Genomic DNA, 21,235 nt, shown 5'->3' on the forward strand with positions numbered 1-21,235 from the left:
ATGTCGTCGACTACGCCCAACGCCTCCGGCGCCTCTGCCGAGCCCGCAGCCACCACCACCACCACCCGCAGCACCGCTGAGCTCATCCGTGAGATCGCCCGGCAGGACGACGAGCAACAGGCTCGGCGCGCCGAGACCGTGCAAGACCCAGTACTACGTCGCCTTGCGACCGTAAGCGTAGCTTATCTTGTAGAAACTCAGTGTACTCACAGATATCAGGCCAGGACACTTCTCGCGCACCGCGACCACGAGGTGGCAAGGGGTGGCTCCCGGGACAGCCTCATGTTTCATTGGATCAGCGACCGCATCGCGGAGCTAATTGGTGAGGCCCTCGCGATCGTCCATGCGGACGAGGAGGACCTTCGCGTGAGTTACGTCTTTGCTACCACACGTACCCTGCTGATCACTACATAGCAAGCTTGCCGCGCCGCCGCTCGTGCCCGGGCGGAAGCTGGGCTACCTTCGCCCCCGTACTCCTCTCCTTCGGCCCGCGCCCCTTCCTCGCGCCCATCGCGTTGGGACTTGGGTCGTAAGTACCCCCATGAAGCGGTGGATACATAAGTTGACAAGCATGTAGCCCAGGATTGGTGAGCACTCTCGCCGCCGGCCGACAGGCGTAAGTACTCCGCAGTTGCCCTTCGACGAGCTCTGGCAAAAGAACTTGCTAATTGAGTCGTAATCCGCCTTCGGGCACCACGTCCGCTCTGCTGCCCTGCGGCGCCATGATACCTCCCCAAGGCGTTTGGCGTTTGGGTTTCGTGCCTTGTCTTTTTTCCCTCTTAATTCAAAAAGTCTCTCATATATACCTTACTCTTGAACGTGACTGTGAATCTGAGAGAGAGTGAAGCAATACAACATGTGTGGACAGGAAAGAAGCTTGGAAAGACCGAAACGTGCGAATTGGAAGCTGGAATGGAGAATGTATGGAAAAAGGAATTGTAAAACCTGGAAATGGCCTGGAAAGAGCAGAGCTTCGTGCAGTATCACATGGACTCTGAAAAGGCAGTGCAGTACAAGAGTAATCGCGAAGCCGGCTCACTGGCATGGCGTACCTCGCGCAGCAGGCCGCAGACAGGCCTGTTGACAGCAATTTTCCCTGGTGTTTAGCGTACTTTCCCGTTCCACCCTCGCACACTCGATATCAGCAGTGAGTAGAGCCTTACCAGCCTCAAAGGCTGTCCTTTTGCGAGTCTCGCAATTTCCAGGATATTCTCTCAGCTAACTTGTCGTCAGTCATGTCAAGTAGCAACAGCAACAGCCCCGTAGCGGTCATGCCCCGGCCTGATCCCATCTTCGTCGAGCCCTGGGGTGCCAACAGCAACTTGGACCTAACGAGGCCATCCGCAACGTAAGCGTCGAAAAATGTGCGAAATACAATGCATGGGGAACTGATGCGACGCAGTGGCACTCGCTGAACAATCTGCTCGCGGAGCACATCCGCCGGAACGGGGATCACGCGCGCTTCGACCCCGTAGGCATCAGCATTCGGGATGCGCGAGCCCGCATGCTGAGAGAGGCCCACACAGCGTGGCAGAGCGAGTTTCCAGACGAGCAGGGACGGCCGTCGTGGTACCTATACAGCGAGCGCGTAAGTCACGGAGGCATACAGGGCCACAGCACCTGCATCACTGGACATAATATGCACAAGCCAGGATGAGGAAGACCTATAAGATGGATAATTGCAGCGAATGGATGGACTTGCTGACTTCGTATAGTTGTTGCGGGAAGAGGGTTCGCCTCGCCCTGCAGAGGGTCAATGGTGGTCCTCCCGTCGGGAGGGCCTCCGAGTCCTCCTGCAGGAGGTGATGGCCAGGAGAGCAGAGCGGCATCGTGCTCGGCGAGAGCAGAGGAGGGCGCTGGCGAGGCTGAACCGGCTTCTCCGTCGCCTCGCCGCAAGATCATAGGCCGTAAGTGAAGAGGAACTCCGGACGCATAGAACGGTGTGGCAATGAGAGAAGACACGCCGAACGTGCTTCGATCCACCAAGTGAGACCAGCAAACCGGCAACTGGTAGTTGACTTGGTCGGTTGCATGTTCTTCAATGCTAACGACTGCAGCGGCGCGCATCAAGGAGTCCATGGACATTCGTTTCGGCATCGTGGTAGGATAGACACCGCGGCGGAAGGGCACGTGTGCTTGGATCTAGAGTCTGGCGTCTCTTGCTTAGCAACAGAAATCATCTCGTACGTCTGCTCCATGGCGCACAAGTGCGGTGCGCGCAGTGTCGAAGAGGAAACGAGGACGGGGTGACGTTGGAAGCTGGGACGGAACGGAACATCGATCCCTGACTAATCGCAGCGATGACGTTTCGGCCCCAATGATGGCGCGAAGAGCAGCTTGGACGCCCCCGCCCAAGCTCCCAGGCTCGCAGCCTCGTGGCGTGGCAGCGCCTTCCTCCGCTCTGTACAGCGCCCATGTCTGCACATGCAGACACCGAAAAGGCCACCATGAGCGACGAACGCACGCCCCTCCTTGCCGTCGTGCAGACGCGCCCCCACCGCGACCGCTACCCGCACCACCGCCTGCGCCACATCTGCACGCTCTTCCTCTCCATCTCGCTGTTCACGGGGCTCATCGCCGCTGTGCTCATCCTCAACTTCCTGCCGCTCGCCGACGACGACGGGGACACTGCAGTCGGCATATCGCGCGTCCTGCCTGGCAAGCTGCCCGCAGGATGGCCGTACTCGAGGGGATTGGACTACGATGCGCTGGTCGACATCTTGACGGAAACGCCTGACAGCGAGAAGGCCAGGGAATACAGCCGATACTACACCAGCGGCCCGCATCTGGCCGGCAAGAACCTGAGCCAGGCCATCTGGACCAAGGACAAGTGGGAGGAGTTCGGCGTGAGCTCGCTGATTGTCGACTACGATGTGTACCTCAATTACCCCAAGGACCACCGTCTGGCGCTTTTGGAGAAGAAAGGCGACCACAGGGAGGATGCTGTCGGGATTGAGGGCGAGAGCATGTGGAAGATCACGTACGAGGCGAGCTTGGAGGAAGACGTGCTCGACGAGGATGCTACCAGTGGGCTCAAGGACCGCGTCCCGACGTTCCATGGATACAGCGCTTCGGGCAACGTGACGGCCGGCTACGTCTACGTCAACTACGGCACCTTCAAGGACTTCGAGGATCTCCAGGCTGCCAATGTCACCCTCGAGGGCAAGATCGCACTGGTCAAGTACGGCGGTGTGTTCCGCGGACTCAAGGTCAAGCGGGCACAGGAACTCGGCATGCTCGGTGCCATTATCTACACCGATCCTGGCGACGATGGCGAAGTTACCGTGGAGAACGGATACGCTGCGTACCCTGATGGCCCGGCGCGCCAGCCGAGCAGCGTCCAGCGAGGAAGTTGCCAGTTCTTGAGTAAGTGTGTCCACCTCACCGCCGTACGGCTTGCTCATGCTCTTAGGTTTCGCACCAGGCGACCCGACCACCCCGGGCTACCCCTCCAAGCCTGGTGCTCCCCGGCAGGACACCTCGCATGCGATCCCCTCGATTCCTTCCATTCCCATCTCCTACCAGGATGCGCTGCCGCTGCTCAAGGCGTTGAACGGCCACGGACCGAAAGCCTCGTCTATCAACTGGAAAGACGGCGGGCTTGGATATCTGGGCGTCGAGTACAACATTGGACCATCCCCAGATCACCTCGCCGTCAACCTCGTCAACGAACAAGAATACGTCACGACCCCGCTGTGGAACGTGATCGGTATCATCAACGGTAGCATTCCTGATGAAGTTGTTGTTTTGGGGAATCACCGGGATGCGTGGATTGCGGGTGGCGCCGGTGACCCAAACAGCGGATCTGCGGCTTTCAACGAGGTCATTAGAAGCTTCGGTATTGCTGTGCGCGCCGGCTGGAAGCCCATGCGTACCATCGTCTTCGCGAGCTGGGACGGCGAGGAGTATGGGCTTGTTGGTTCGACTGAGTGGGTCGAGGATTACTTGCCTTGGCTGTCCGCTTCAACCGTCGCATACCTGAATGTGGATGTCGGTACTCAAGGCCCAGACTTCAAGCTTTCGGCAGCCCCGCTCCTGGAGAAGGTTGTCATCGATACGGGTAAGCACAGTGACCTTCTCTACTGTTCTCAGACCTAACTGTGTACAGTCAAACTCATCCAGTCGCCCAACCAAACCATTCCCGGTCAAACCGTAGGCGATGTCTGGGACAAGCGCATCTCCACCATGGGCTCTGGCAGCGATTTCACCGCCTTCCAAGACTTCGCCGGCATCCCCTCCATCGACATGGGCTTCGGTGCCGCCCCCGGCTCAGCTGTCTACCACTACCACTCGAACTACGACTCCTTCGCCTGGATGGAGAAATATGGCGACCCATCTTTCCAGTACCACGAAACAATCGCCAAGGTCTGGGCCCTCGTCGCTGCAAAGATCATTGAGACACCTGTCCTCCAACTCAACGCCACGCGCTACGGAGCCGGGCTTCGCCGCTACGTAGACAGCGTCAAAGACAAGGCCCGCACCGCCTCATTTCCGCCGCACAAGCCCGACGAGATCTTCGCGGGTCTCGACGCCGCGGTCGAACGCTTCCAGTTCGCCGCTACCATCCACGACGGCACGGCTGACGCGCTTGCACAGCGGCTCATCGACGATGACATACCATGGTGGAAGTTTTGGGAGAAGCTGCAGCTGTACTACGCTATTCGCAAGGTTAATACGAAATACAAGTTGCTGGAGAGGCAGTTTTTGTACAAAGAGGGCTTGGATGGCAGGAGTTGGTTTAAGCATGTCGTCTTTGCACCCGGCAAGTGGACCGGATATGCGGGTGCAACGTTCCCCGGCATCGTCGAGGCGATTGACGAAAAAGATGAAGCCGCCGCGTTCAAATGGACTATCATTGCAACGGAGATAGTCGACGGGGCGAGCGACTGGTTGGAGGCGGAGTAGAACGTGTGTGGAAGAAATTGTTTGTATATATGAAAGCGAGCGAGCGAGCCAGCGAGATACCCAGACTACACGTACATTCGTTTGAATTAGGGTTTATTGTCATTGACATTTTAGAACAGGTGATTTTTGAAGCATTGGTCATTGGGGTGCTGGAGGAATAACGGTTGAACCAAGGAAGGTGTGCCTACAGTTCATCATGTGAGGGACACATGACGTGCCATACTTCATGTCATACGGCCACGGTTCAACTATGCGATATGAATTAACAGATCAGTAGCTCCCCACGGCTAAACGGTCTGATGGATGCTACACAGGGAATCGGTTGATGCACCGCTTCGAGAGTCGACTGGATAGGCTTCTGAGCATCACCGATCGGGGCTGGAAGTTGTATGATTCGCGCTCAACTTGTGTGACATTAGCTTTTGTGAACGGGATTCAGCACTGCCAGGACTGAGTCCGGTGGTTTTGAGTTAAACCTAGGGCTCCCGTCATATTCATCACGTGGGGTCAACGATTCCAGGGTTGATATGCGGGTAGGACCATGTGACCGAAGGAAGATAACAAGGTGGGAAAGGGAAAAAGACACACCGCTCTCGTCTTAAGAGAGAAGGTCTCATGCTTTTGGACCAATCCCTCCTGAACCAGCCTCTGCCCCCTGGTCACATTTTCCTGGTTAGGGCACATGGTACCCGGATACCAGCATAGCACACAAAGAAGTTTGGAAGGGCATTCCACGTTGATCCTTGAGCGAACAGGTGTTTCCAACTTTTAGTCCCCGTAGATGTCTGCCACGAATCCGACGTGATGGAATTGGAGCGTGTCAGGATTCATGGATATATGGTCATTGGACGACACTGATCGGGCATCTAGTCAATTTTTTCTGCAGACGTCACTGTGAGCGATTGGCTGCTGAGGTGGAAACCGCGTGATTAAGATTGCATTTTGGTCGGATGGAGCCGTAAACCGCGCTCCACCGCTAGTGTATAGCGAAGCATTTCTAGATGAATAAAATTGCCATACTTTGGTGATGGGAAACGGGAAACAGACTTGATGTTCACATAATCTAACACGTACTATCACCCAGCGGATGAGGATCAGAAGAACGCCAATTGTATTAAATACCATGGGGTGTTGACATGCAATAGAAATGTCTGGACACCCATCTTACCCACAGACACGAACCTTAGTCTGCGAGCCATAATGGCCATGCCGCAATGGAGATACTGCCTCTCACCTCAAGTTACAGCTGATTCCCGGTGCGTAGTATAGCGCGTTGTGTTTCTCTACCCTAGGTGCCTGACTCCCACCAGCTATAGCAAAGCATAGCAGACAAGTTTCCAGGGGGATTGATCGTGACCATCCTCAGCCGCCTCCACAAGGACATGCTCACCAATGATCGTCAGCCGCTATGAAGATGTCTGAGCCGCTCTCTTACGCTGAGACACTGACCTGAATCTCGAGCGTCCGATAAGGCTCTGCGCTACAACAGCACAGCCATCGTAGTACCAGGGTGATGTCAATGGATCAACACTCCTTTCCTCGGCTGCATTGTGTTGCAAGTGTAGTGCGCTTTTGATTACTCTCCCCCTCGCTGCCTACTCCCACCAGCTATAGAAGTGCGTGGTTGGCAAGACCCGATATACAACGGTGTCTCCATGGCAAACGGGGTTCTTTTGAGGTCAGAGTTGATCCTCGGCGGTCGCCGAGTGTCGCACGCCAATGATCGTTGAATAGATTGTATGGACGAGGCACTCCGCTAACCATAGCCATAGCTAGGCTAGCTGTAGGTATAGAGATATCATCTACATTGGGGAGATAGTATCAGCTTCTCTTTGACTCCTCGTCCACAGAGCATCAGAACCAAGGTGTCCCGAAGCTACACCTGGCTTCCAAGCCCTTTGATCTCCCCTTGTCCGGTAACCCACCAATCTATTAGGGAGCTTGGTGGGCCGACTCAGATGGAGGGTATTGTGTGTGGCGATCCTCAGCAGCGCGGGAGAGACGCTTCGTGCCTGTCAATGGTCGTTATATATCAGTGAAATGTATGGAAACTCACTCACGAATAGCATATTGAAGGTCTACCCGGTGTGAGTTGCCACAGCAGCCAGAGTGTGCCAGATCAACTGAAGGCCGGGGTTGACGGCTCCCGCACGCTCAACAGGGAGACCACACCTGGTGTCGATGCTCTTGATCTCCCATGCTACTGCCTCCCACACGACTCTGGGTACGTGGTCGGCCGGGAAAGTGCAGTTTTCTTCTGTAGTTGTGGGTGTATGTCCGTTCGAAAGCTCGCACTATAGACATTGGCCTTTGTCATAGTACTTATCTGGTGAATGCGTCGAGACCACAGCGATGCCCCGAAGTGCAATTGAATCGCCAGTGGCATGATTGCTCTTTCCCCTGTTTCTTGCCTTCGCAGGATGGGTAGCTGCCTGCAAAGGTGTTTGAAGGGATTTTGTGACGCCACAAGTTCGGTGCGGGGCCTTCACGGGATTGCGACGATGCGAGACTGGCGCCGTCGTAGGGACGGGTCTCTTGCTCGATCACGCGTGCGTTTGAGAGGGAGAGGCAAGCAAGTCCTGATCGATCTCGACAGAGGCGGGCGCGACGAGTTGTACTTGCTGCAGCTGTCAGTAACGGAGCGATCGAGTGGAACATAGATACCGCGAGTGCAAAGATGTGAATGCAAGCACAAGGTGCTGCGCAAGATCCTACGAGTAAGACTGCGACATCTGAAGCGTCGGGCGAAAGAAAGGGGTTAGATGATCTCTGACAGTCGGATACGAAGGTGCGGGACATTTGTTGTGTTTGTGTGGACGCGGCGTGAGGGGCAGGTCATTTCGGAAGGCAGGAGCACGTGATGTGCGACGAAGCAATCCGCAGTGAAGTAGGCAGGACTCCAAGCATCCACTATTTGCTTATTCTTTCAGACCTCTCTTCGGCTTCAGTTGCAACAATCTCAGCTTTTCTCTACTCAAAAAGACTACATGTCCACTAATTTCACTATACTCGTTACCCCAGCCGGAGAGCAACGGAAGCTCTTGCGCAGCATCCGGTGTCGCGTCACCTAAACTTCCGCCCTCAAGGCTGGAAGCTTCAAGAATGCCGTCAAGGCTCTCGAGAAGACTACCTGTCTCTCTCTTCTTCTGTATTTCTCCGGCCTGCAGGTCCTAGAGAGCGCGTTAGCAGACTAGATGACAAGCTCGAGGGTCGCAACGAAGGCAGGGTGGAGGCATGGGTGGAGAAGTGCGTCCGCGATCTCGAAGCCTACACAAAGGCCTTAAAAGAGCTTGCAGAAACTCAGACTCGGATCAGATTTTACGAACTTTAAACCCAGAATGCTCAAGAGCTCTTCGTTTACACAATTCTGTAAGGGAAGTTCATCTCATAAATCCTCTTCAATGCTGACCCATACAGCTACGAAAAGAAGGTCCAGAAGGCCAAGGAAGCCGGAAAGGCTTCTTTACTCGACTACGCCGCTCACGTTTGCCCGACTACTGTTTGTCCAAATACAATGAGCTACCAAACTCTCTAGGTGGCTGTGCACGCAAACCGTTATCACATTCGATCTGTATTCTGGTCAAATGGTTGGAGTAGAAGAAGAAGGAGAGGGAGAGAGATCAAGAACTGGACGTGGGTGAGGGTCGATGGGAATGAGGGAGGTAGCAGGATCGTTGATTGGCAAGAGGATTTTGGATCACGTAGACAAAGACCTTTTGGGCTTGTAGATTCAACAACTGCTTTCATTGACATCACATGTGCTTCAGTTCAATGTGCTGTTATGAAGTCGATCAACTAGAGCCATGACGTTTTTTTTTCTCCATATCCCACACCTTCAGTAACATCCCGATGATCCCTTGGAGCGAGTTGGAGGGAATCATACTCTGCTCATCGCGCTGCAAATTCGCCGGCTCCTTAGCCTAGTTCGGGCCGTACCTAATCATCTTCCTACATAGGAATTAGCTCATTCCTTAAGCCAGCGTGAAATCATTTCCTCATCAGCGTCAACGAGATTCTGTATGTAGGCTCTGAAATGGCCATGCGGCGTCGGCCGCTGCCACAATGACTTCAAATGCAAAACCCCAGACCCCTGACCACTCTGAGCGTTGGCTGCACCCATCAATAGACGGGCCAGGGGTCCAGTGAAGGAAAGGCGCCTTGCGACGTGATGATGTGGAGGAGGTCATGTTACTGGTTATGATTGGTACCCCCGGCCCTGGCGTCATGATCGTCATTGCAAAACGCGGATTCAATCCTGTGCCCCTGTTACTTCATCAAGTTCTCGAGTACAGCTGCCATTAATCATCACGTCTTTGCCAAGCTTTTACCAATCCTGAACACCAACATCCCGGTCCAATTGTAATCTATTCCCATTATGTCTCCCAAACATCGATTACAGACTCTTATAAGAATTTACCAGCAAGGCACAGAGCCACCTTCAATGTTCTTTACCGCGAATTGGGGAATTCTCATTCGCTCTGCAGAGGGCTCATAATATGTACATGCTGTCTGCAAGATGGCTACATGCTTTGGTTCATAGTCATTCACCCTGACATCGTTAGTCTCTCGTTATTCTTCCCTCCTACCCTATTTATCTTCATCGGTCTTGTTCGAAACGCTCAAATTGCGGATCTATTTCGTTTTGGCGAAAATCGCGTTCGATTTCGGCCAAGGCATGTTCACAAGTCTGACCCGGTGTGCGGTAGGGCGGAGCTAGCGAGTTTCAACATCCGCGCGATAAATAAGGGCTAGCTATCTTAGCATAAGACGTCAGTCGAGTGCCTGATGCTGTTCCATCATGATTGCGAAGACGTAACTTTCTCTCCACTTCTGTCCGTTGGGAAGAAAATATGATGATGATAGTTTTTGAGCTGCGTAAAATGTGCCGCACATATCAGTGCACGGCTTCCAGGTTTGAGTCGGACACAACACAAAGAAATTGGTAAGCTATTGAGTCGAAAGGAGAGAGTAATTGGGACGTTCGACGTTGCATCTTCTTTGAGCGTACCATGAATGTACAAATCCTACGTGTAAGCCTTCCTACGTGGCTCAACTCAGGTACCTGATGATCTGGTTGCCTATTGAGTTGCTTCGTGTGAGTTCCTGTCAATGAAGTCAGTGAGGTCCTCTGTCTTGTTGATCGTGTGAAGGAACGGAGGCAGTGGTGTGTCAGAGAAGTGTGAGTTTATGCATATCAAGTGTATATTTATGGGACTTGTCAAAGAAGGCCAGTGTGCTGGACAACGGCTCTCTCGATCTGCTCTTTCCAGCCTAGGAAAGTTTTTCGTCATCTGCGGAAGGCGAAAGTGGAGATGATACGTACCTTGCCGTCGCTTTGAAGGAACGTAGCTTGGAGCTTGACAGTCTGTGAGTATGGTCAGTGAGCTACCCATGACCGACCATAGGGTAGTTCGGCAGTTGTGGAGTGCCTTCAGAAGAGCTCGTTCATTACCTAAAAGCAATGCCCAGAGGCATGGCTCTTCCAAAGGGTAGTTATCCTCGATATGAAAATCGAATCATCATGGCCGAGAAAAGAAAAGATCAGCTCACGTACCGAGGACTCTCGTCGCCCAGACCAATATCGTCACCTGTGGTACCATCGTAACTTCCACAAATCGGAAAGTGGCGCATGCATTGCAAGCCATGACCGAAAAATTGAATCCTTGTATCTTTCGTCAGCTCATGCTATCGTGGTAGAATTACAAAGTGAAGTTCAGTGCGAGCGTTAGTAGCTCTCTGATTGTAATCTCGGGGGACCTCACTGGGCTTTCTGCAGGGTATCAATGGTAGTAGGGATGTCATCATTCACGAAGGAGGGAGAGATAATTGTACTCACATCGTATGTTCCACTTTAGAAGCTTTGTCATTGTATGAAGGCATCAATTGGAGGCTCGAGAAGCTCCCAACTCCTCTAGAGGAGATCCCACTTCTAGATACCATCAACCACGAGGTGTATCTGTTCCCTGTTTAGTCGAAGCCACAGCTTAGGTCCTGCAATCAGATCGAATTGTCTTTCTGCTTTGTCAGAATAGTATCTTGTTAGAGCGGTGGTCATGATCAGCCACTGAGGCTTCAAGATTACGCCCGGGGGCAACCCCAGGCTCATTCACCCGCCCATTGTTATGCATCATAGCAAGTGTTCAAATGGTTCCGGACCAGTGCGACGTACCGGGCTTGATTATTGGGAAAACAAAGCCGACACGCTGAGGTACAACCGCTATCGCAGGTGATAGAGCATGTTGCAAAAGAAGCCCAGAAATCGCACACCAGTTGCGTACGCTGACCTTGCGCTGGTGAACAGGCCGGCGAGCAATCTACTAAGTTGGCAGATGTCAGCAGTGTACACGCATATCGTTTTAAGATGACCTTGAATGTGAGGGAGGTTTTGAGCGTCCCAAATCCGGGGTGCCGACTTAGTTGTCTGGGCCAGGCTCTCATCATACCACCGTGAGTTGGATGCTTGCAGAGGGAAGACTTACCGGGCAGCATCGAGAGACACGACCGCGTCGACTAATAAAGGCACTTCGAAGAGCTCAAGAAGGAAGAGAACAGCGGATCCATAACAGGGGCATGTGGGAGTCAACGAAAGCGCAATTGCAGAGGAGTGCGAAGCGGAGAGTATCGCGAGACGCAGAATTTGGGGAATGTTTGGAGAGGGAAGTGTAGAGCGAGGGCAAGTGAGCTGGCGTCAGTAAACCAAAAGGGCAACAGTGCGGAGGCAGAAGTGAATCACTGTGCTGGAACGCGACGAGTGGCCCCGCTTTCAATTTGGCCCAAAACAAGCAACACATCTTCTCAATCTCTGGATCTAAGAACTAAGTGCGCAGGAGTCCATGTAAAAAGCTGTCTCGTGATGTATTCCAGGATCTCACAGTCTAGTTCCGCGAGGTCAGTGTCGATATCAGCATCCCCACATTGATGTGGCAATAAATCGCTTGCTTAGAAGCTGTAGCTATTGCATCCATCATGGTCTTTAGACACGGAACAGCATTGAATCCATTTCACGTCCGTTTCAAGTGCTATCGCCAAAGGGAGATATTCAGAGGCTAGGATGATGTCTAGAGCTTGCTTATAAAGGTGTAAACACTTGGGAGATGATCTTGATTGAGCTGCCGTAATTGAGAACACACGAAGAAGGAATAGTCGTTAGGAGAGCTTTGTGGAAGTCTTCGAGTGTAGGAACTGCTAAGTCACTGGATCACTGACGATAAATGTAATTTCAGTACAAGACTATGTTCTATTGTTTCCAAGACTTACATTGCCATGTCGAGACATTAGATACAATCCCAAAGAATCCATGTACTTCTTCTTGTTGTTGTATAAAGACAGAAATAAGATCAAGCTCACCATGGCAGAAGGGATTGCGGCGATAGACCAAACAAAACATAAAGAATATCAATAGTCGTTCTACACATGTCGCAACGTCAATCAGTGAACACCATTGGGATACGTAGCCTTTGGAGCGTAGGTTACAGTAAGGGGTCACATTGAATACGTATTCTAATGACCTCTGGTACATTCCTTCTCTTGTCGTATACAGAATATCCTCGGGATTCAATCACACACATGCATCTAGCCTCTTCTCAGGCCGAGCGACCATTTATTTTCCTTCACTTCTCCGCTGTTTCCCGGCTATGGCAGCCATTTTCCGACAAACATGGGCATCCAGTCTGCGATCGCCCTCTCAAGCGGGCCGCACCTCCAACTTGGAAGGTACACCATACGCATCACCAAAAAATCATGATCTCAGATAACTATTTCACTCAATAATTGCTCTCGAAGCTGGCCATACAGGAAATAAACAGAAGCCGCGGCCGTTGACGCTTCATTACAGCAATCGCCCCTCGGTCGTCCTTCGCCACCCCAATTTGTGCGCCTGGCCTCGCGTGCCTCCCCCCTCGAATCGCAGCGTATAGGAAGACCTCTACGATTTCGGAGCTCCGGCTTGCTCTCGCTGAGAAGCTGGAGATTGTTTACAGCAGATTACAAGGCATACGCAAATGGGCACCATCGGTGAACTCTCGGGCGCTTTGTCTTTCCCAGCAGCGCAGAGAGAAGCTTTGTTCCGAAGATCTGTTGATTTCTGGTCCCGCTAGAATGTAGGAGCCCTATGTCCAGTATCTCTGGGACTGCTACTACTGCTGACTGTGAGCAATTTCTCAGCCTTATGAGGGGATCAGAGCGCACATATGGATAAATGGCACGTTCCCCGCATTACAAGTTGAGCAGGATGGAAGTTCACGGCCGCCATAATCACACCAGCGATGAGAGCGCGTCGCGTAATCTGCAGACCAGAATAGCTACATTATAATTGAAGCATGAAATGGCATGGGGTTCTTCCGGATCTTGCAGTCGTGGCTAGTTGAACGATGTAGAGATTGTAGCGTAGAAAATCCTCTCGGACTTCCTCGGTGACAACTCATCCTTTCACACATCAATCAAACTTGGGCAATTCGTTCACCTCTGAACATGCGCAAATGACCTACAGAAACACGAAGAATTCAATCGCTTCCAGTAAAGAACCATTATTTGCGTTCTGGACATGAGGTCCCACCTAAACACCGCGATGTGCCTTGTGTACTGCTCACCAAAGGAGAATCTGAATTTTTATGGCACGAGAACATACTTGCGCCTACTCTGGCACTGGGTTTATGACATGGAGTACAATACTACTGAGGACGCCTATCGCCTGACAACCAGTTCCTATGATTCGAGGGTATTTACGCAATCACGCAGTACACAAAGGAGTCGAGTCCAGATATTTCCGACGACCCAAATCTGTGACTGGGCCTCTCTCTGCTGAGATCAATCTGCTTCTCAGTCCATGGTGTCATTTTGGCGCTCAACTCGCGTCCCTGGTTCACTGAGATGCCGACGCTGTCATCTCCTTCACCCCAGCAACAGACAGCGTCTCCGGGCCACATAGCCACCTACAGCCTTCCATAACCGTTCCCCAACCAACGGGCGCCTGCGCACGGTCGCTGCCAGACAGTCACATGATCCGGAGCTATCGGTCTCCGCTCTTGGTGGAGGGGGTATAAAACCCGGTCGCTCCTCTGTCTCCCTTCTTCCCTCCACGCCGGGGTAATGGGCCAAGTCTGATTACAGACACCCCAGGTCAGTGTAACAGCTGACCCCCTTTCCTAATTTTTGAGTTCAGGTTTCCTCTCATTGAGCTTGCTTACAGTTGAGACCATAGTGACGCCAGTATTGCACTACCTCTGGCCGTCGCGACCACCTTTTTTTCATTGGGCTGCTTCAGCGCTGCTGAGCACTTGAGGAAGATGTTGGTGATTGGTTTCATAGTGGTGTCTCGTGTTTTGCCCTTTGTGTTGCCTCTTGTGTTGTCTCTTGTGGTGTTTCCTGTCTTGCCTCTCTGCTACCCATGATCTCGTGCGTGACGCTCGTTTCGAACTTGTATCAAAATTGGTGCAGAACCTTGTGATTGATTGTTTGAAGCAATTGCACGTCGCCACCACCAGGCGCGGGCGATGTTGCTCCTCTCAGAGGCAGCGCACGCGGGAATTGACGAACTCTTTCTTGAAGGATGTGTCTCTACTGGAGGGAAAGATGGTGCAAGGCCTGTAAAGCATGTGCAGTATCTCAAAGTGTCCACCTGGTGAGGTTGTGAAATCGTAGACACGCCCCCGCGCCTTGCGCGCTCGCCCTTCCCACCATCTAGCACTACCGCAACCGGCCCAATTTCACGTAAGCAAAGGTTTTGATTATTTGCTTACGATGAATCCCGCAGCTTGTATCCGTATAGCACTGTGCTGTAGTAGCATTTGTCTCTGTTGCACCCAGGTGCCGCGAGCAGCCCGAGCGTGTCAACGAGTGGATGGATCGGGTCGTCAGCCTCGGCGGCACAACCGACTCAAGAACTTCAAAATATCGCTCTATAACGTTTAGAAGCCGATATAAATCCAGCCATAGCATCTATAATTTCCTGTGCAGCAAGATTGACTGACCTGTGGGCTCTTGCGGTCGCGCTCGCTAGGCTGTTCTGTCCCCACCTCAAACAGCGCCGTCGAACGCTCTACCTCGAAGTAAGTCTCCGTATCTCTAGCCTCCCTCTGGCACTTTGCAACTCAAAAAATCACAGGTGCCACATGCTAGATACTGAGACTCGCAAGTTTCGGCGGGAGACTGCGCCCTCGAGCGTACCGTCAGTAGCGAGAGTCACCAGCCTTCCCCCCACCCCGACTGGGTGTCGATACCGAATTTTAAAGCCACACCCTCACTGAATTCCGGACGAGAGCCATTGTCGTCATACGCCAGCCGCACCGTTCTCGTTACTGCCGCTGTGCAAACCCGGTCCAGATCAGACCTACGACATCTGGATCAAGGCGGGGCTGCCGTCGGCAGCGCACAAGGAGGACACGAGGACACACGCACATCACTGTCACAAAAGGGCTGAATTGGTCTCGACCCAGGGGCGGGATGAAGTCAGGGAGAAGCAGGGTGCCGGGGCTACGATAGGGAGCTGCTGTGGGCTTGGGATCTGGAAGAGCAGGGTCATTTGTCACGGTACGAGGACGAAGGGAGAAGAGCCGTAAGAATACAAGGAAGACCATCATGTTTGATGGTGCAGATCTAATTGCATATACAGGGCCGAATCTAGGATCCGTGACCGTGCTTATGCTGGTGATCGCCATTGTACGTTATTACAGAGATCCGGCAGAGGATGCGCAATCTCCTTTAAACTGCACACCCAGTATGAACGGACTCGTACAGAGCTCACAGACAATAGTCTCCAGTGCTCCTCATGTTGGTGCGGCTCTTCGTGCTAGGTCAATCCGGTGAGTGGCCGACCTGGTGATGCCAAGCGAGCGTGTCGACAAACAAGGCTGGCTCGCGCGATACCCCTCCTTCCCTCGGAAACACGCCTGACTCCCTTGAACAAACACTTACACCACGCAAATTCACACAGGCGCTGCAGCGAGAGGCTTCCCCTTCAGGTACGTGCCTCCCGGTGCCCCAAACTTCGTGCATGTTTCTAAAGCTTGGGCAGACGTTGCTTTAGATCTGCTGGCAAGCCCACAGTCGACGGCTTCAGTCTTTCGACCGCAATCCTCGCTCGTCTCCCAATCTTTGTTAGCATTTCTTCTCGACAGATCTCTTTATCGAGTAGCAGAATGGCTGCCTGTCGCTTCTCCACAAGGCACCGATGGCAGCCAGCGATGGCACACCACCGCGTAGTTCATTGCGTTTGATCGCAGCCCGCAGAAGTATTCTCCGGAGCACAGAAGCAGCTGCCGTGAGCGGTCAAGCCGGTCGCCCATTTGCGCAGCATCTCGGACGTTGCTCCTCTAGTCCGATAGGTTCGCTCAGTACTCTCGCATTCTCCCAGTGCTTCTGGTATAGGTAAGTGTTTCATCCTTGATTTTTGTCCTCCGTGCCATGATGCAGCGACCGGAACGATGAAAATTGCGACCAAGTATGTACCATCTTGGGAATACTGCATTGAACGACCTCATATCTACTCCTGCTCCAAAGCCTTTCTAAGCGCTTCAATATGTGTCACTTCCAGTATGCGATCCTCGAAGAAGAGATGCTGACGTGACACAAGTCTCATAGGAACGATTCGATGGCTGGCCTTGATATCCGCTGCGGACTATTCACGGCCGACCACATGCAAAGCGGCCCTGTATTACCACTCTTTTACCTTCCAGGTAAGCCAAACTCCCACAACTGAAGTAACCGCGTAAGGATGAATCACCTGCGAACAATGCCGTCTTGGGATTACACCAGCCCCACAGAGCCGTCCTGAAGGGCCTCTGAGCGCACTGAGCATCTTCCTGTCTCTCCCGCATATTTCTGCTGAGCCACATACTGACACATCTTAGAGACTTAGCCAGGTGCAACCCGTCGACTCGTAAGCCGGTACCCCTGCAACGCAATATCCGCGCCATGATGAAGCACCTGCAACCAAAGCGGTGTTGGGGATATTGAAGCCTCAAAGAGCCATTCCAGGGCTTATCTTAGTGTCTAGAACACATTCTATTCTCTCGTGTGAAGGACACGTATGCCAGAGACTGACGCGTCACAGAAACCCAGCTTCAGCAGCCAGTTGTTAGCACACGGACATGCTTCGTCTCCATCAGTTCGCACCTGAGGTTCAAGTCCCGTTCAAGGTTCTATCGTTGATATTTTCCTACACGTTGCAATAACGACTCAGTGTCTTGGGGTCCTTGATGGTCCGATTGCCGCGCCACGATCTTGAGGTCAGTCGTCTCTCTTATGTACAGTTTCATTTTTGCCGTGATGAGAGGGCCTATCAAGCTATCAGACAGCCGTTCACTACGATTTTCGTCATGCGTAGTAGTACGGTGGTGTGGGAAAACCGCGCCCTTAAGGCAGCGCCCACCACCCGCCCTATGCGCATTCCATATGCATTGCCCAATTGGCCTCTGGCCGTATCAGACGCACGCTTGTCCTTAGCGTGGTCATTGCATTTATTTCTCTGACGTCGCAGAACATTTTGCGCTGTATGTTTTCGTTTCGGTGTTCCAAGCTGACAGCAAAGGAATAGGTAGCATCGCCCTCATCATCCGGTCGCAGCCTCATGCTCAAGAGGTCAATTTTCCCCTTCTGTCACGTCGTCTTGATATCGTGATGAAACAATTGCTTCACTATTGAGGTAGCCGTCCTACTGTAGTACCCGTCAGCGTGGTAGTACAGTGGTGTGGGAATGACTCGGCCATGAGCTAGCATTCACCACCTGCCGAGTACCATTTTGTGTTTTTAGGCCTTGGAGACTCGGCGAGGCGTCGGGAGCAGTTACCAGGGCTCTTGGGCAGTTAGGTGCCTTCAGTACCCGAATATCGCAGATCTCTAACGTCGTCATCGCAGATCGGTTCTATGCGACCTATCTAAACGAAGCGCGTCCAATATGTGAGGGGAAAGAGAATGTGAGCATCCAGCCAGGACCATCATACGATACCGCTGCCGAACAAAGAAGCGCACCTACAATGCCCGTCTCCACTGCTAGGCAGACTAGCGCTGTGGTTGATGCCCCGGGGCGGAATCAGTGACGATTAGTGTTGCTTGTCGTCAGGACATTCGCAGTCTTCGGAGAGAAAGGGGTAGATGATACCAGTGGGTTTACCTCCAATTTCATTACGTCGATGTGAAAGATGTCTGATGGTCCTACAGGTCTCCCAAGCGGAAATGGATGCAGTAACGACAATGACCAACTGCACCGACCGAGAACGCGATCGATACTTCTTTTGGGCGGAGTATGCATGCGTATAAATACCAGGGAGTTTGGAAAGGAGGGTCACGGTGTCAACCGGCCTTTCCACGGATGTGGACAAGCTGTATAGGGAGCAATGCTGCCCCTCACATGCTGACTCATCTTTCAGGGATAAATGTCTGACTGGCGAAAATTGCTGGATAATAGTTCATGGGCAGATAATCCTACCTTTGAGGTATTGAAGATATTCTGAGCCTGCATGAATGCTTCTATGTGATCTTGAGCTGGATTCCTTCGTCTTGTACGTTGAGGGGGATGGCCCTGGCAGCGTGCATCCGGCAGACACGGGTGCAACAATAGTTAAGTATAACGATTGAGCCAAGTCTAATGGTATCTCATTGACGGACTTAAAATTCTCGTCGCACTCTCTTATTGCTTGCTTCGATGATACGACCTTGTGACGAGCGAGGCGGGTAGGCATGGTACCGCAGAACTCGTGCTTTGTCGGTCGTTGCTTCAACTCGTTGACGAGTCTAATCTATAGGATGTCCCTTTGAAATCTGTCCAAGCACGCTCTGCTTGGAGCTCGGACAAATGTGCCCAGAGAATAGATTAGCGCCGAGCCTTTTTCAGCGAGTGCTCTGATCTTGCTGCTTACTGCTGTTTGACCTCGTTCATGCGAATTCGAAGCAACATGAGAAGATGGTCTCAGTAAAGAAGCTGTGGGACCCATCGACCGGAGAACCAGCGTCTGGAAGCCTGTGATCAGGGCTATCTTTGAGGCGAGGGTGGCAGTTCCCGATAACATCTGCTTTCCAAAGTTTTCAGGCTCCAGTATTTTTTTGTCATCGGATGCCATACAGGCTGCTGCCGTCTTCACTTCATTGATTGCAGCCCCTCACGCACGCCCACAGTGGGCAAATCCGTTTGCGTTGCTAGGCGACGTTATCGCTAAGTCTCTCTTTCACTCAACGTTCACAACCCGATATCCTCTGTTTTTGACGTCTTTATAGATTTTAAAAATTGAGGTCCTTTCATCATAGGGCAGAATGAATCTGGGCGCGCCTCCCACCTGTCCTGGCCTCCTGCCGAATTTAGCACCTGGCGGATCCGCACCGGTGCAAACTCAGTCCCTTGGGAAGCCTTGGGTATGCTGACGTGCACAGGTTCGAGACGTAGGCTGTCCGGGGCCGAACTCGTTTTTGCCGTTAAGTTTTGCTTTTTTGCTCTTTTTTTGCAGTACCGGCGCGCTCGTGAACGTAACAGAATATTAGCAGGTGGGTCCGTTTTGGGCTTAGTCGCTCGATGTGCTGCCTTCACCACCCATACAGCATTGTCTTGAACTTGACCTTGGACGTGAACCCGTCCGCGACACCAACTCTTACACCTCCCTGTCTGCGATCAGTACGCGCTGTTGCTACGCTTCTTCACCCCTCCTCTTGCTTGCTAACTTCCTGAGGCTTTGGACGCAGCCGAACTTCGCACCCCGCAACACTTGCGCTCAATTCCGGCGACACCAGGTATTTCCACTTTGCATTGGACTTTTCGAGACTATGTTACGCGCGCAGATGCTGATTCTGATTGAGAATTGCCTCCATGAGCTCACAAAGCAGCTCCGCCGAGCTTGACGCCGCTAAAGAGCTTCTTTCGCTGTTGTCGAGCGCCGAAAACAGTCTGAACGGCACTGGCAATCATCTCCCTGCCCTCGCTACCGCTACCGCTACCGCTTCCGCTCCCGCTCCTCGAGCGGCAAGGGTACGACGTTGGCCTGTCGCCAGACCTCCGCGCGGAACGAAAGGCCTCAAAGCGTCACTTGTCAGGGCCGATGTCCAACGGTACCAACAACGATTGGCCGACGAGTGGACAGCGCAACCCCTGGACGAAGGAACGCCGAAAGATTTCTGGAAGATCTTGAAACTCTTGGGTTTTCTGGTGCCCGACTACGCGGTGGCAATCAGGGGGTGTGACCGCTCAGTCCTAGCTGAGTTCTTCGTCAAGGTCGACTGCCTTGGAGCTATATATGGCTGGGAGGAGACGCGCGCGCCGAACGCGAAGATCTGGGACGATCATATTAGAACTATCTATTCGATCCACGACGTTCAGTACCTTACACTCCTGGGAATGATCGGTGACTACCTCGAGAGGGAGAAGTGGCAGCTCGAGCCTTGAAATCGACGTGGAGGCCGCGGTTGAGCGTCGCGACGTCCGGGAGATGCGTTTGACTCGGAGATCCATCAATAAGGGTCCTCGTGACGTCTTGTATATGCTCAGGTGCATGTGGTGCTGGCTCCGAGCGCATATTCCTTAAGTTCTAGTGAGCTAAGTCCGTTGTGCGGGAACGGGAATCAGGCATAATGGGTTGGGTAGGCGTTGGCGAGAGGCAAAATCTGGGTGACAATATCAGCATTAGAGTTTCCAGCACTGAGAGCGTAACCGCTGACGGGAAGGGAATGGGAAGACAGGCAGATACTTAGCTAGAGGTCTTCCTCCATGGATACCGTTCAACTACATTTCGTCTCTCCGCTCTCAATGTCTCTCCTTGCATAACACCATTTTCACACACTTCCCACTGTCCCACTCTACCCACAGGTACATCTCACATCCCCGCAGGCACATCTCAAGAGATGAAACATGGACGCAACGCCTACCGAACCAACGCATCGGCCTGGAACTAAACCCCACCAGCTTTTGCTTTTAGAGTTTCGCTTGCTCTATAAGTCTCTGCTGTCAGAGTATCGCTTGCTCTGCAAAGTGGCCAACGCATGGCATCAAAGGCCATTGTGCAATGTGGCGTTCACGAGACGGATCGTTCGTCTTTCAGCTGAGGGTGCACGATACCTGCCCATTATGGTGCTAGTCAATATGAACCTCAAGTTTCGCTTCGCTCTCTACTCCCATCCATCAACATCTGACTGTGGGCTAGGCTACTTGCGCCGGCATTATACCTTCTTACGATGCTTTTGCTTTCGCTTACCAGAATCTTCTGCTTCTAGACTCTCTATTCGGCGCCAACCCGGACGATGCTGCTCACATCGGCATTATACTTTCTTACGATGCCTTTGTGTGCGCTCATCAGGGCTGTTGCTTCAAGACGGGGAAGGCTACTTTGAACCAACTTCTGGTATCATATGACGT

The 21,235-nt window shown here is 52.6% G+C and overlaps 4 protein-coding genes across 4 annotated transcripts; all 4 read left to right on the forward strand.

Moving 5' to 3' along the window:
• On the forward strand, positions 1–2,230 carry CC84DRAFT_1262260 (uncharacterized protein; the record flags this gene model as incomplete). Its single annotated transcript, XM_018185138.1, has 6 exons — positions 1–171; positions 220–366; positions 419–529; positions 578–616; positions 1,403–1,588; positions 1,716–2,230. 6 exons carry the CDS (start codon positions 1–3, stop codon positions 1,902–1,904), a joined length of 843 nt encoding a protein of 280 aa, XP_018032661.1. The 3' UTR covers positions 1,905–2,230.
• Positions 2,231–2,345: 115 nt separating this feature from the next.
• CC84DRAFT_1262261 (N-acetylated-alpha-linked acidic dipeptidase-like protein) lies at positions 2,346–5,029 on the forward strand. The gene is made up of 3 exons (XM_018185139.1): positions 2,346–3,366; positions 3,413–4,060; positions 4,109–5,029. Exons 1-3 carry the CDS (start codon positions 2,415–2,417, stop codon positions 4,903–4,905), a joined length of 2,397 nt encoding a protein of 798 aa, XP_018032662.1. The 5' UTR covers positions 2,346–2,414; the 3' UTR covers positions 4,906–5,029.
• A 10,451-nt stretch (positions 5,030–15,480) lies between these two features.
• On the forward strand, positions 15,481–17,052 carry CC84DRAFT_1179227 (uncharacterized protein; the record flags this gene model as incomplete). Its single annotated transcript, XM_018180398.1, has 6 exons — positions 15,481–15,704; positions 15,836–15,863; positions 16,040–16,269; positions 16,483–16,577; positions 16,754–16,780; positions 16,955–17,052. 6 exons carry the CDS (start codon positions 15,481–15,483, stop codon positions 17,050–17,052), a joined length of 702 nt encoding a protein of 233 aa, XP_018032663.1.
• Positions 17,053–19,149: 2,097 nt separating this feature from the next.
• Positions 19,150–20,269, forward strand: CC84DRAFT_1252985 (uncharacterized protein; the record flags this gene model as incomplete). The annotated part of the gene is made up of 4 exons (XM_018184379.1): positions 19,150–19,248; positions 19,341–19,377; positions 19,560–19,620; positions 19,687–20,269. The coding sequence occupies 4 exons, from the start codon at positions 19,150–19,152 to the stop codon at positions 20,267–20,269; spliced, it is 780 nt and encodes a 259-aa protein (XP_018032664.1).
• Between the last annotated feature and the right edge of the window lie 966 nt (positions 20,270–21,235).

The sequence above is a fragment of the Paraphaeosphaeria sporulosa genome (assembly GCF_001642045.1).
Source record: "Paraphaeosphaeria sporulosa strain AP3s5-JAC2a unplaced genomic scaffold CC84scaffold_9, whole genome shotgun sequence".
Taxonomy (NCBI): domain Eukaryota; kingdom Fungi; phylum Ascomycota; class Dothideomycetes; order Pleosporales; family Didymosphaeriaceae; genus Paraphaeosphaeria; species Paraphaeosphaeria sporulosa.